This window comes from Ammospiza nelsoni, chromosome Z, assembly GCF_027579445.1.
Source record: "Ammospiza nelsoni isolate bAmmNel1 chromosome Z, bAmmNel1.pri, whole genome shotgun sequence".
Taxonomy (NCBI): Eukaryota; Metazoa; Chordata; class Aves; order Passeriformes; family Passerellidae; genus Ammospiza; species Ammospiza nelsoni.
In genome coordinates this window covers 67,061,281-67,074,639 of record NC_080669.1, presented here as the reverse complement: position 1 = coordinate 67,074,639, position 13,359 = coordinate 67,061,281, and the positions used below count along the sequence as shown (strand labels likewise).

Below are 13,359 nucleotides of genomic sequence, written 5' to 3'. Positions count from 1 at the left end.
ATGCAGAACTATTATCAACTTTATATTAATAACTTAGACAAATCTTTAAATTATAAATTACCTCTTAGTTAAAGTTAACAAATTTATAAGAATTGTATTTTAAAAGTTGTTTTCAAAAGGAAAAACTATTCTGTGATGATTCAGATGTGAATTAAATGTTTTGTAACTGTTTGCTTAAGTAGTATTCCCTTTTTGAAAAAAGACCGCTTTGATGGTTGAATTTTCTTTTTGTTTCTCTCTTAACTAAACAAAAGCTTTTCTTTCCATACATGACATACAGTGAAAAAAGAAAGTTAAGCACCACAGCAATAGTTCTCTCCCATGAAAACAAAAAAAAAGGACATTTGTGGTGTATTTCAGAAAATGCTGATCACTGCATCATATACTTAAAACGACTGCAATTTTCAATGTTAACCTTGCCAGCACTAACACAAAAGAAAATTCCGTGCTACTGCAATGACTCAAAACTGAGGGTTTCATATACTTTAAAAGCTAATGACACTATGAAAGGAAACTCTGTATTATCCACTTTATATTAGAGGATTCAAATCTGAGGTGTGAAAATAAGTTAGTTTATCAATTAAAAGAAGCAGGGGAGAAATAGCCTCTGCATTTCCCTAGCAGACAAAAAGAGGCATAGAATGGTATCATTAATATGCTGTTAATAATTCCATCTCTGTCTCAGAGGAGGAAGACTAACAAATAGACATCACTGTCTGCTAACTACGACCGTCTTCTACTTTTCTGTAAAAATAAGAAATTAACTATTTTATTACTATTTTGTCCCTGATCTCAAGTCTTGTAGTTTCTCCTTTAAAAGAAAACCAAATGTGCCAGCCAGAGGCTTTTGTAAAACACTATTAATTGCCAGAAGTGTTACTTTCCCCCATCAATTTTTCTCTGTTTCTATACAGCAACATTAGGATAAATCAGTAAGAACATAATTTTAATGTACAATGTTATTCATGGAAACACAAGTTTTCAAATATAAATCTGAACAGAAAAGTGCAAACTTACGGGGGCAGTATCTCTGCAGCCATGAATATCTTCTCTACCAATTCTGAAAGTATACTGAGCAGATGTGCCAAATTAGTGTTTACATCTTCATTTTTTTCTAACTTCGAGGGATTTAACTAAAACAGAAAAAGAATATGTTTATTCTTGTATCTAGAACTACATATATTTTTTTTTTCTGAATATTACACACTGAGTAGTGTTTCAAAGCAAATGATATATTGTGCAGTCGTACAAGTCTCTTACAGAAATCAATAATGTTTCAATAAGTTGTCGGGGAATGTGAAGCAACAGTTTTAAGTTCTAATATATATATGTGGCTTTTATCAGCTTGGATATTCGCCATTTTTTCATCTTTTTGTCTCTCTCAATGCAAATTTCTGATGACTCCTATCTTTTCCACACTGAAGTTAAAGTGAAACACAGGAGTTAGGAGGGTAATTTTTAAAAGAGTTTCAGGATCAGTAACAAGCATTTAATATGGAATTTTACAATTAAAACAGATGTTCAGATCCCGATTTCTACAATATCTTGAGTGCAACAAGAGTTACCTAGATTAGGACATTCAGTAACAGCTGCAGAATCCCTGCTAAATGATTAAAAGAAATTTTGATTATAAAACTTAGTAAGTTTTACTATGAATAATGTTTGAAGCCAAAATCCAGGAAAATGTATAAAAACATCTCTTAATTAATTCAGTTTCTGTATTTCTGATGTAAAAATGTCTAGTTCTAAAAAAAGTATTAAATGTCTCTCCAACTAATATTTAATGTAAACACAATAGTTAATAACCAGTGGATTATTGGGTCAACAAACCAAAGTGTTTAAAAACAGTTTAAGGTATCACCTCACAGGACTGCTTGCTCTCCATGATCTTTAATATGGAGTCTTTCAGCGCATGATGAACGAAACTTGTTGCTGTGGCTTTCATATACTGTTCCATAAGTGTGCTTGCTAAAGTGGTGGCACGGAACAAGGTAGTAGCTTCATCTGAAAAAAAAAATTGGAAAGAGAAAAACTGAAAAAAGGAGACACGAAAAAGAGAGGAAGAACATGATTACTCTTTGACATAAGCTGCAACTAAAGGAGGAGAAAAAAAAGATAGCACCCAAACCCTTTCCTCCCCACCTGTCCAGAATTCCAGTAAATTTTTGTGGGATTTAGTGCAGTACCTTCCATGCTTATCTCTCTGTCATTTAGTGTTCGTAACAACAAGGACTCAAGCTTTTCATGAAGAAAAATCTTCAGTAAAATGCCAGCCAACAGTGTTCTATCCTGTCCACAAACATGTGATAAGGCATAGACTACATGAAGTTCTTTCTGGAGTATAAGCTGAAAGAAAAACAAATTTAAAATATTTAGAAATTTCTCCTTAGATGTAACAGTTTTGGAAAAATACTACATATCTATATATATATATATATATATATACATAGCTGTCACTTAAAAATATTATTTGATTTACAGTGACCGGTGTTACTGAGATCCCTCTCAACTACTGAAAAATATTACTTTTGACAGATAAACCAGATAAATGGATGGTTAAACTTAAGTTCATACCTCTTTAAACTCATTGTATTCTTCTTCTGGCATGATCTTCTCCATGGAATATCGCGCTCGAACACGCAAAGATCCTGGCTCAATACCCTTTAATGGTACATAGGAACTGAGTTGAAACCACTCATCTGTTGCATGTCCTTTTTGTAATCGGCTTAATTGGCAACGCATGAACACTTTAAGGAAAAAAAAAGCATTGTTCAGGTAGGTTATCTCCACCAAAATAAATGCTACTATTAAATAAAAAATGGTTTTATTTTTAACATATCATCTTATTTCAGGAAAAAAATACCAGAAAGAGTAAACAAAAAGTTTTTTATCAATATATGAATGGATTCATTCTCTCTTCAATGGCTTAACAGTGTCCTGTAAGCTGAAGAAAAAATACATGGCAATCTGTAAAAAAATGCCACATGAATACTGACATGGCTTTCCTTGTAACATCCAAGTAGGATGCAAATCCAGATAGCAGCAACTAAAATACAGGTTAAATCTTTAGAGTTCACTACTCCCTTTCCAGCCTTGCACTGACACCATGATCAGGATCTGCTCCTGTTTACGATTAAGAGTGCTCCTATAGTATTCCCAAACACTGACATATGTTTTATAGTAACTCTAGTCTAAGTAATAGTTTATGCATATTACGTTAAAAAAAGTGTTCCCAAGTACTTGCTGACTAGATAATGAAAGTCAGCTCAAGAATAGCCAAATCATTAACTGGTGATGATGCTACGCTAAAATTGCCAAGCAATGACCTGTACTGCAGCTGAAGTCTGGTGCAGCAGCTGGCTAGCCAGCTACAGCAGCTGGGGGGGAAGACAGGCCCATCAAGAGCAGGAATGTGCTCCCTAGTGGAGGGGTGTTCCCCACAAAGAAAGGGCCAGGCACTTGCAGAGGCAACAATGTGCCTCTGAAACACTCACCATGCTCCAAGACGAGTCCACAAGTAGTTTTACATTTAGCCTACCAGTCTGCCCCTCTCAAACACCTTCTCTTTCCATGAGAAAGGTTATTTGCTTTTACTTTCCGCACATGAAAAAAACAAGTCCATAAAACCAAGAGCTTATTTTTTTTACATTTCTGCAAAGCCAGTACACACTGTCCACAGTTCCAGCAGATTGTCCCAGTGTTGCAATACATAGCAGGATAATATTTAATACTGGAACAGAAGTAGATTATATTTATAATGCCTCATTCAGGACAATCCTGCTGCCTATTTCATAGTCTTTGGAGCTGATGAACTAATAAAAGTTCATGCATTTATATCAGTCAGCATGAAAAACAACCCATCACCACCTGCTATTTATCACCAGTGCAGATGGAATGTGATAAGCCTACATAATAAATTTACTTTCTTATCATACTTCTCCCTGGCATCAAAACTCAGTATCCACAACTAAGCAATGTGCTCTTCTTCTTATTTGCTTGCACATATAAAGCACATGTACCACAGTGAGACAAATGGTGAATGAACTACTAGAATAAACTGATGATTTAGTTTTTCCCTGTGGTTATTGTAGCACTTCATAGCTATAATATAAATAATATGACTTGACTTTGATTTAAAAAAAATCATACCAAATATCTGTACAAGTACTGCAGAATAGTTATCAAAATTTATATTAAATTACTTTGAAGTAGGAAGACTTTTTTCCTGTTTATAATGTTACATTGAATTGGTAGGCTCCTTTCAGTAAGAGATTTCTATCAATATGAATTAACTTGAAATTAACCACCGCAGTGCAAAACCAAACCAGAATCTCCAGGTCAACACCTTATAGTATTGTCCTTTGAAACCTACAAATTCAACTGTCAATAGTAACAGACGAAAGTCTACTAGTAAATTCTAAGACTTTGGATTTTTCAAGCCATATTATATATTTTTTTGAGTAAGTCCTTAAGTAATTTACAGTTAGAGAAACAGAAAAAAAAAGTTAATGTAATTGATGCAATTGTTGCTGAACTGTTTAGTATAATTTCTGACTATGTGGAATGCTTAAAAAAATCCAAAGTAACTACAGAACATTCATAATAGACAAACTTCAATGTAATGACCTGAAAACTCAAGAAATATTGTAAAATACTGAAAAAGATAGTCTTCATTCATGTGTTACTTTGGTATTTAGGTTTTGTGTGTTACAATGAAGGAACAAAGCAGTGAATCCAACAATTACATTTTGGACCTTTAATCTGCATTAGATGGAAGGAAAAGCAAGCAGAAAAGGTGAGTTAACCCAATTAATAACTGGCAAGATGAATAGCATCAGCTGTACAGGACTGCCACTTCATAGCATTCCACAAGTAACATCTGTGGCTGAAAAGGAAAGGAAAGATGGTTGGTTAAGGAAAGGAACCAGTTATCTTGCTTTTGAAGAGTTACAGGTTTATTCTGGCAGTGCAACACAGTGTATGTCAGAGAAAATGTGGTTTAACTCATTTTACCCCAATGAACTTCACATACTTCAAAGGGCTCAGGATGTAAGCAGAGGTGTATGTTCATTCAAGTTGACTTAGTGTAATCTTTATATCAAAATGAAAGAGTTATGCTGGATTATGCTTATGCTGTAAGAATGTAGATAACTGCAGTAAAGAAATTCAGCCAATCCTGCCCCTGAACTAGAACACGAAGCCTTCCATCACCTGAATACACAAAACTAACAGCATCTCCTTAATCAGGACAGAAAGGAGGAAACTACAAAAATACTTTCAAAGAAACTACTGAAGTATCCCTCTCAAGAACTACCCTTTTAAGGTTCTTTTCCTAGCCAAGGCTTAGACAGGTAATCAGTTTTCCAGCTCAAATTAATTCAAGACCAAGTTCACAACTGCATTTATAGCTCCTTAGTCTGTCAGAGAGAATGTACCTTTATTCCTCCTGCTATGCAGAAACTTTTCTAGTGAGAGAAGGAGAAAGAGATCTGAAATTGAATCAGGTTCTGCAAGACCATGCAAAATGAGTTGTAAATACCTACTTTGGCTAAGGTTTCCCTACAGATCTTAATAAACCCCAGAAAACCAAAAATCAGTAAATTAGCTCTGGTGTAAGTTACAGACCAGTAACACAATATATGCAAAGTGAAAACAATTGCACTAGATTATATATACTCTGACTGACTTGGAACAGACAGCTTGGAACATAATAGAAAAAAATCCTGGAACAAATGTCAAGAGGACCTGGAGAGCCATCCTGCCCTGCAAGGAGCAAACAGGGGGCACAGGGCTGAATCTGCCCCAGAACAAGCATATTGGGAAAGAAGATACAGTGAAAGGGGGAGGGGGGGGGGAAACTACAAAAAGAGAAAAAGAAACCTAAAATTATTGTGTAGGAAGACATCTGACCTAGAAAAAAATTCTACCTAACAGCTTCAAATTCACACTCTTCAAACTCTTCTTTTTTTACTGGAACAGAAAGCCACATTAAAGAAGCACTGATCTGGCTAATACAAGGAGAAGAAAATACAGATCCTTTTCCATTCAAAGTGATACTAAGATAACCTCAGATTTAAGCCAAAGTGTGGTAATAAGGGAAGAAAACAGATGGGGTAAAATGGAAAGAGAAAAAGGAAAGGTTTCTTCAGAAGCTGCCAAGATTATATTTTTAATAAAGAATTGCATCTTTCCCTGTCTCATAGGAAGCAATCAAAAACCTGAAAAGAAATTCCATGTAGTCAGATTCCATGGAAGTTAACATTTTATGGAGCAGACTAATAAAGAAAATTTCTCTTTGCTCTTGCTTTTTGATAAGCACATTCATTTTCTAGCAGTAGTTACCATAGCAGCAAAACTATGTCAGCCATACAGGACTAGAGCATAGAGCATTTTATGACTAAAATCAGTGAAAGTTCTCATTATAAAAACATTAATGGAAAACCAGTACCAGACATCAAAAACATACACAGGCAGTATGGTGAACATAAAAGCCTACTTAATTCTCTTGTGACAACCCTTAACAAAAGCAATGATAACCACACAAAGTATCCATTGTTGTAATGTATAAGCATCTTTTACCAAAAAATACTTACATATATCTGGATCTTTACTTTTCTTTGTTTTGTTACTAAGACTTATCTCAAATCTATTAATATCAGATGAAAGATCACTAGGAGAAAAGAGAGAGAGCCTCAATTAATACTATACATGGCTGGCATTTAAGCTTTTCCTAATTTCATTTCAATCCCCAGTTATCATTATCAGTGACTTAAATAAGCAAACATAGGTACCTACAGAAAATTCTGCCCATGCAGAATTTGTCTGAAATTGCTGCTGTATAAGCACATATACAGTATTTTTTAAAATACTGTAAAATTATAAACAAGTGTTAAGAATCTTAAATCCAACACAAACTGAAAGTGAAATTCACTAATTCAAGATAATTAAAACTTACTCAAAGACAAATTCTTCAGACCACACAGGGTTCTGTCCTTCCCTGATGTGTGTTTTTGCTACTTGGACACTGTTCAGGTAGATGTTACAATATGGATTTGTAAAATGCTTTACTGGGAGTGTATGAGCTTCTTCTACATGCAAAATGAGACTGCTGACCTGAAAAAAACAAAAATTTATTTTTTTGTTGCTGAAATACAAAGCACATTAATGAATTATTTTAATCCTCTATGCAGAGGCTAATGTGAATACGGAATACCAAACTCCTTATAAGAGCAGTACAGACCAAATGTACTGGAACATTTTAAGAAGCACAAGGAACAAAGTAAGAGTAACTCAAATAACTAACGAAAACAAATATTCCGACCCATGTTTTTAAGGCATCTTGGAGTTACTGAAATGGAAGACTGGCACTTTGAGTAAGAACCATGAACAATTCCAAATACCGTGGATTATTGTTTGGTGCTTTCCCAACAGAAATTCTCTTGTGCAACACATTATATTGTATTCTTCTATGCAGATAAACACTGTCTTTGCTTCTTGAAGAAAAGAATTCCCTTTTTGTTTGGCTTTTGCACCCTGAAGCTCCCAACTGCACCTGTCACTTTATCTGTAAATTCACCTAATTTAGTTCACTTATTTAGAAGTATCCAAATTTCTTTAATGTTCACAACCAAACAGTTGTGGTTTATTACTTTTTACTCACCGTTTTATTCCATTCTCTACTGCCTGTAACAAGCAATGACATTCAATGTTCCTCAGATTAAATAATATCAGAAATTCTTAAAGTATTTCCCTGTTAGGCTCCAATCATTACAGACATAGCTATTTAAGACTGATTGCCCTCTCTCTCTGAAGAAATTCTGGCATTTATTTTCAAGACACCAACAGAAATTAAGACACAAGCTTGGCTCAGCATGTATTTGTTACATAAAATGAGTATCATTAGTTAAATAACATGTATTTACATGTAACTAAAATGTAAATAATGGGTATTTTATGTATGTGTAATATAATTTTTTTTCACATTTTTTGTTGACATGTTGTATGAATTTTTTTTAATTTCCCATGTGAGGCATATTCAAAAAGCTGCTGACTTCTTTAGACTTTTATTTAGGATTTGCTACTGTTGAATGGAGAAATCCTGAGACTTATTAATATCATTTTGCACAGAGGAGGCAAAATACTCCTCCACATGCACCTCCAACCCCACAATATCAGCTTCACCTGACGCAGACGTTTATTTGATGTTCCTGGACTGGATTTTCTTAAACTGCAAAACACCTGCAGAGCTTTCATCCAGTCCTAAGAGAGAAGGATGCAGAAGAATGTAATGAAAACCAAGTCAGATACAACTTCTTGCAGTGGAACAGACATATCTGTATAAAGTATCTGAATTTTCCCTTTACCTTGGCATAACCTACGTTTTCTGTAATTCCACAGTACGAAAGACTGAATATTAAAGCAAATTTATTATCATTACTAAGCAAAACCTCATAAAGAATTTGCAAATCTGAACCATCTTCTCTTTCAGTATTATCAAGCATTACTAATGGATATACAGCGTGACCTTTGCCAATTTCCCAGTGCAGTGATACTACAAGAAGTTACAAATTGTATATAAAATTAAGAAAAAGTTGTTTACTTCTGAGAAAATTGCATTCAACAAGCCAAACAGGTCTGATTATTCTCTCCAGTAGTCCCATATGGCAGTCATAACACTGTATACTTCAAACAAAGACTGAACAATTAACAGAGAAATACAGAGCATATATTCAACATTCTCCAGTTTGTCTTCGGAAGGTGGAAGACGTATTATAGCCTCATTCACTAGTTACTGTCTTCCCAACCATTAAATCCTGTACATTTCTTGCAAAGCACAAAATTTAGGTTTTGACCAACAGTCTTCTCTTCAGTCAGTATCTCAAAGATATGCTATCTACTCTCAAAGTACTGTTTAACAATGTCATTAAAACCCCCACAATACTGCTTCACTCATTCTTCACAGCATCTTCCGCATCTTAAAAATACAGAAATATGTACTGCATCTATTCTCAGTTTTGTGAGTTAGGCTTCAGTTTTCAAATCCTTCCAAGGAAAAGCTTTCAGCTACACCCCACCAAGTTTCTATTTTTCTGTGAAATTATAGAAGTAAAGAAAGCTGAGTTTTCTCAGCTTTGTTATCTCTTTGTAAAGTTTTCTGGGCCAAAACCATATTATAAAGAAATCTGAAACAACTGTTTTCTGTATAAACACAGTGAACAGCTTGTTAAGCAGTTTCAAAATCAAATTAAACCAAATGTTCAGGAAACAAAACAGGACATTCTATCTTCTACACATTCTTAATTACTTTACTTTTTTGAAAACAAAAGATTTTACAGATATGACAAAAATTAAGAAGCGTGGAATTTAATTTATATATTCTCAATTATGATACAGCATACTGTCTCTCAAAGTCAATACACTGACAATTGCATGATGAATTCCACTACATAATTCTTATGTCATCTCTCCAAATTTAACAATCTGCATTAACAATTTTTAATAATTGGCATTAATTTAAAAAGAAAATCTGTGTTTTCCTTTATACACAGAACATAAAAAATAATATATAGACTTCATGCTCTGGTGAATACAGTCTGTTATGAGTGCTCTAAAAAGCTTTCATGTCATTCAAATAACATCAAATGCAAACCTTGACTTCTAATGCAATGCATACATCAGAGCTGTGAACTTGCAGAGCTTAAAACTTAAAGAAGAACACTCTATCATTTTAGATACAATCTACTGGTAAAATCATTTCTCTGAAGTAAGCTTCTATCCCACAATTCCTAATCAGTGAACATAACTGTTAAGAGAGCTAGTAACTAAAGACACCACATAAACCCAGAAAATCTTACTCTGTGCACCATCAGGGCCAAAGACTATGCACGACTACCAGTTTATATACATGGCAAATGACTGGAAAAGACAGTTCTATGCACTTTGGCCACACATACATGCATTAGCATTTTATTTATTTCACTCTGAAGTAAAACTCTAACTTACTGTGCTGTGTTTTATAGCATGGAAAAGACCTGGAGAGTAAATTTTTTCTTCTGAATTGAACTATGTCAAAAACCATGTATGTTCTCCAGAAAGAGGTAACAGAAAGTAATGGAAGTTCTGCACATGGGGCCTGACTGGAATTTGTCAAAACCAAAACCCTGAAGAACAGGTAATACAGGTGCTGGATTTTCAGCACCAACCTTCCCCCTCAGAGATCTGCTACCAGTTAATTTTAACACCTGCTGTGTAACGACTAAATATTTGAGATATATTTGCTTCCTGCTTCAGAAGGGAACATCACTGAACAACACAAGATTTAAAGTTACTTTTTTTAAAACGTAGCAAATAAAAGCTCTCACCTGTGCTTGCTCTGGAGTTTCGCCTGCAAAGTAAAAGATGTAATGCTCTTCACTAAAGTGCTGAACTACTATCTGAAAACAGTTTGGCCTTAAAAATAAAAAAAAAGGAAAACAAAAATTAAGTTTAATTAATCTTCACATATTAACAGACACCTTCACTTAATCTGTGCCAAAACAAAGTTTACACTGAAGTAACAGATTTCTCCTGTTTGTCTGTAAGACGCATTGAATAACTGCATCAATGTTTGTTCATCTACACGTTACCATCACAAATGGAAAGGGAAAGACTTCCAACAAGATTTATCAGATCTTCAAAAACTGCATTTTGGTTCTGAATGTATTGTGTCATTTTAAGAAAACTACAGTACATGCAACCTGCTTCAGAACACTGACACATTTTTAGAATGGTGTGTACTGAACAACCATGTATGCTGGCTTACAGTTAAGGCAAAAAAACCAGCCATCTCAAACCACTTGTGAACTCTCTATTCCTAGCGAGTTTAAAAGCAGTGGAAGTTCAGCACTTTTTCACAACCAGTTAATCATACATAAAGGATTTTTCTTTCAAGAAACAGTATTAACCTAAGGAATCCCCTATATGAATGTGTCCCACAGCTCTTATGACCAGCAAGATGTGTACTAGATCATACTCAAAACACTTGAGTGTGTAAGTAACTCTGAGTATAGTAACTGTGCAAAAACAATCTTTGAGGATGTTTACTTATATGAACTAGTATAATACAAACAAAGTACTTGTTTTTAAACAGAAAAGAACCCACAGACTTCTAACAAAGTTAGCTTTCAAATACCTACCAAAATAATGTAGAACTTTTCGAATTAACAAAAATTCTTTATCTCATTAACTCTTGGTGCAATAGGATTAAAAAAACCCCAATGTCCTACCTGCCAAATAAACTGTCATGTACTCCATAGACAGAACACACACTAAGATCTATTAGTCCTTTGGGTTTTGTGGCTCGTTTTTCACTTTCAAAATAAATAAGCTGGGCATCATTTCCCTCTAATATAAAGTACAAGTTTTTCCATCTCTTTCCTTTACCTGCACAAGAATCAAGCAAATAGTTATAATACTGTCTAAAACAACATGTAAATTTTGTAAATTAAGAAAACAGAAGAGGGCAGTAAAGCTTCTGTCAAATTCCAAAGAGAAGAACAATGTACAGATAATCACACTTGAGTTATAACATCAGTATACGCATTCCGTTTTATACAACATGTAACTAAAACCAGATCCTCTTCACAGATGCAGGTAGAGTTGCAAAAGATTCTTCAAACATCCTCAGTGCTTTCAACAATATTATGAAAGCGCATATGAGTTGCCCCAACAATGAGCTCCTCTCAGCGTTATGCCTGTATCTATACAGATTGCAAATAGCGACAATGTGGACCCCATTCATTAGATTTTTTTTTTTAAGAAATGGACTCAACATTAGAAAGCTGCTCCTAAACTCTGACCATTGATTGCATTACAATACCTTACAACATACAGCTGAAGAACAGAAATGGAAATATTTTATATGCAAACTTAAATCAGACTCAACCTGCAAGCACAACCATATGTAAGAATTTGGCAGGTTCCACTTGCTGCAGAGAAAGGTTCTTTGAATTACAGTGGATTAGGAGCATTCTGTAACAAATTAATGCTTAAATCAGAGCACCATTTAGAAAAAACTTTCAGCCTTTATTTCACATTTCAATCATCATAAATCCACTGGGGTCTCAATAAACTAGTAGCAAAATTGTTTTCAAAATACAAATTTAACACTCATTTATTATACTATGACTCCTAGGTGGAAGAGTGATTTTATTGCATTTAGTTCATTAACACTATGTGCATCCTTCTACAAGACTGTATTCTAATTTGCCTCTTTTAGCCTAATTTTTCCAAGCCATTCCCATTTCATTCCTTATTCCATTGCATCTCTCTACACCTCTCAGAATAAACCTTCTCAATAAATGAGATGCTTCCCTTTTTCTGTTCAGACGGTATAGTTTGGAGTGGTTTGGGGTTTTTTAATGTCTCTTGTATTAGGCTATAGGTAAACTCATACCTTCTTTCTTGCATTTGGTCACTATCCAGATTACCACCTGTAAATTATCCTTCTTGTCATTTGCAGAAATCTTGTTATTGATACCGTTTTTCTGCATCCATTATTGCTGATTTTTCCAAAAAGTAGAAATATAACACTCGGCAAGGGACCAGCTTCCTCAAAACTTCAAAGACTTGTTCAATGGAAACTCTTCAAGGTAATACTGAACGTTACACTGAAATAAGTCAAGCTGTCAGCTTTTAATGTGCTTATTGCATGCTATGCTGTGTTAGCATTAGAACCCTAAAAAGTCACTATAACCTTTGTATGGCAGACTGTGCATATTAAATTTAAGATTGAAAACATACAACCTGACTTGGAATAACAAAATTAAACCAACTGTTTTCTGCAGTGAATGTACAGATTTACACTATTCTAGCTCTCTCAAACCTTTATCAGCTAGAACTTAGTGACTTCAACATTAAATACAAGCACTTTACGAAAATATATTTCATTTCATGATTTTGAATGCTACCTTTGACAAGGATGCCTAGTTTCTATGCTGTGCTGATTTTTTCTGAACTGTCAACCTAAATTTTCATACTGCATGTAATTTCATGTATCACATTGTCCTACTCATCTACTACTTAAGGAAAGAGATCCTTCACACTCCTTACACACTTTCTAGAACCTTTTGCCCGCTTCAATTTCTCCCTTTCTAGTACTGCTAAATTCATTAAACTCAGCTAGAAGGTGTTGATCTCTGCCCTCTAGTGACCAACACTTGGGCACAAGGAAATGGAACAAAGTTGATGCAGGGAAATTTCAGATTAGACCTTAGGAAAAAGTTCTTCACTGAGAAGATGGCTATTGTTGGGATTTTTAAAATTAGAGAGTTTTGAGAAAGTGGTTAAAAAAGCAGGCCTCAGACAGCAGACTTCTGAACA

The 13,359-nt window shown here is 34.4% G+C and overlaps 1 protein-coding gene across 2 annotated transcripts in view; it reads right to left on the bottom strand.

Annotated features, from left to right (window-relative positions):
• The window catches only part of RASA1 (RAS p21 protein activator 1), a 45,421-nt gene that overhangs the window by 7,922 nt on the left and 24,140 nt on the right, over nt 1-13,359 (bottom strand). For both annotated transcript variants that reach the window (XM_059491725.1, XM_059491726.1), the window contains 9 exons: nt 11,265-11,421; nt 10,362-10,449; nt 8,182-8,259; nt 6,956-7,113; nt 6,594-6,670; nt 2,575-2,747; nt 2,187-2,346; nt 1,862-2,004; nt 1,018-1,133 (listed from right to left, as the gene is read on the bottom strand). In XM_059491725.1, the coding sequence (XP_059347708.1) occupies nt 1,018-1,133; nt 1,862-2,004; nt 2,187-2,346; nt 2,575-2,747; nt 6,594-6,670; nt 6,956-7,113; nt 8,182-8,259; nt 10,362-10,449; nt 11,265-11,421 (1,150 nt within the window). The remainder of the gene's footprint in view (nt 1-1,017; nt 1,134-1,861; nt 2,005-2,186; nt 2,347-2,574; nt 2,748-6,593; nt 6,671-6,955; nt 7,114-8,181; nt 8,260-10,361; nt 10,450-11,264; nt 11,422-13,359) is intronic.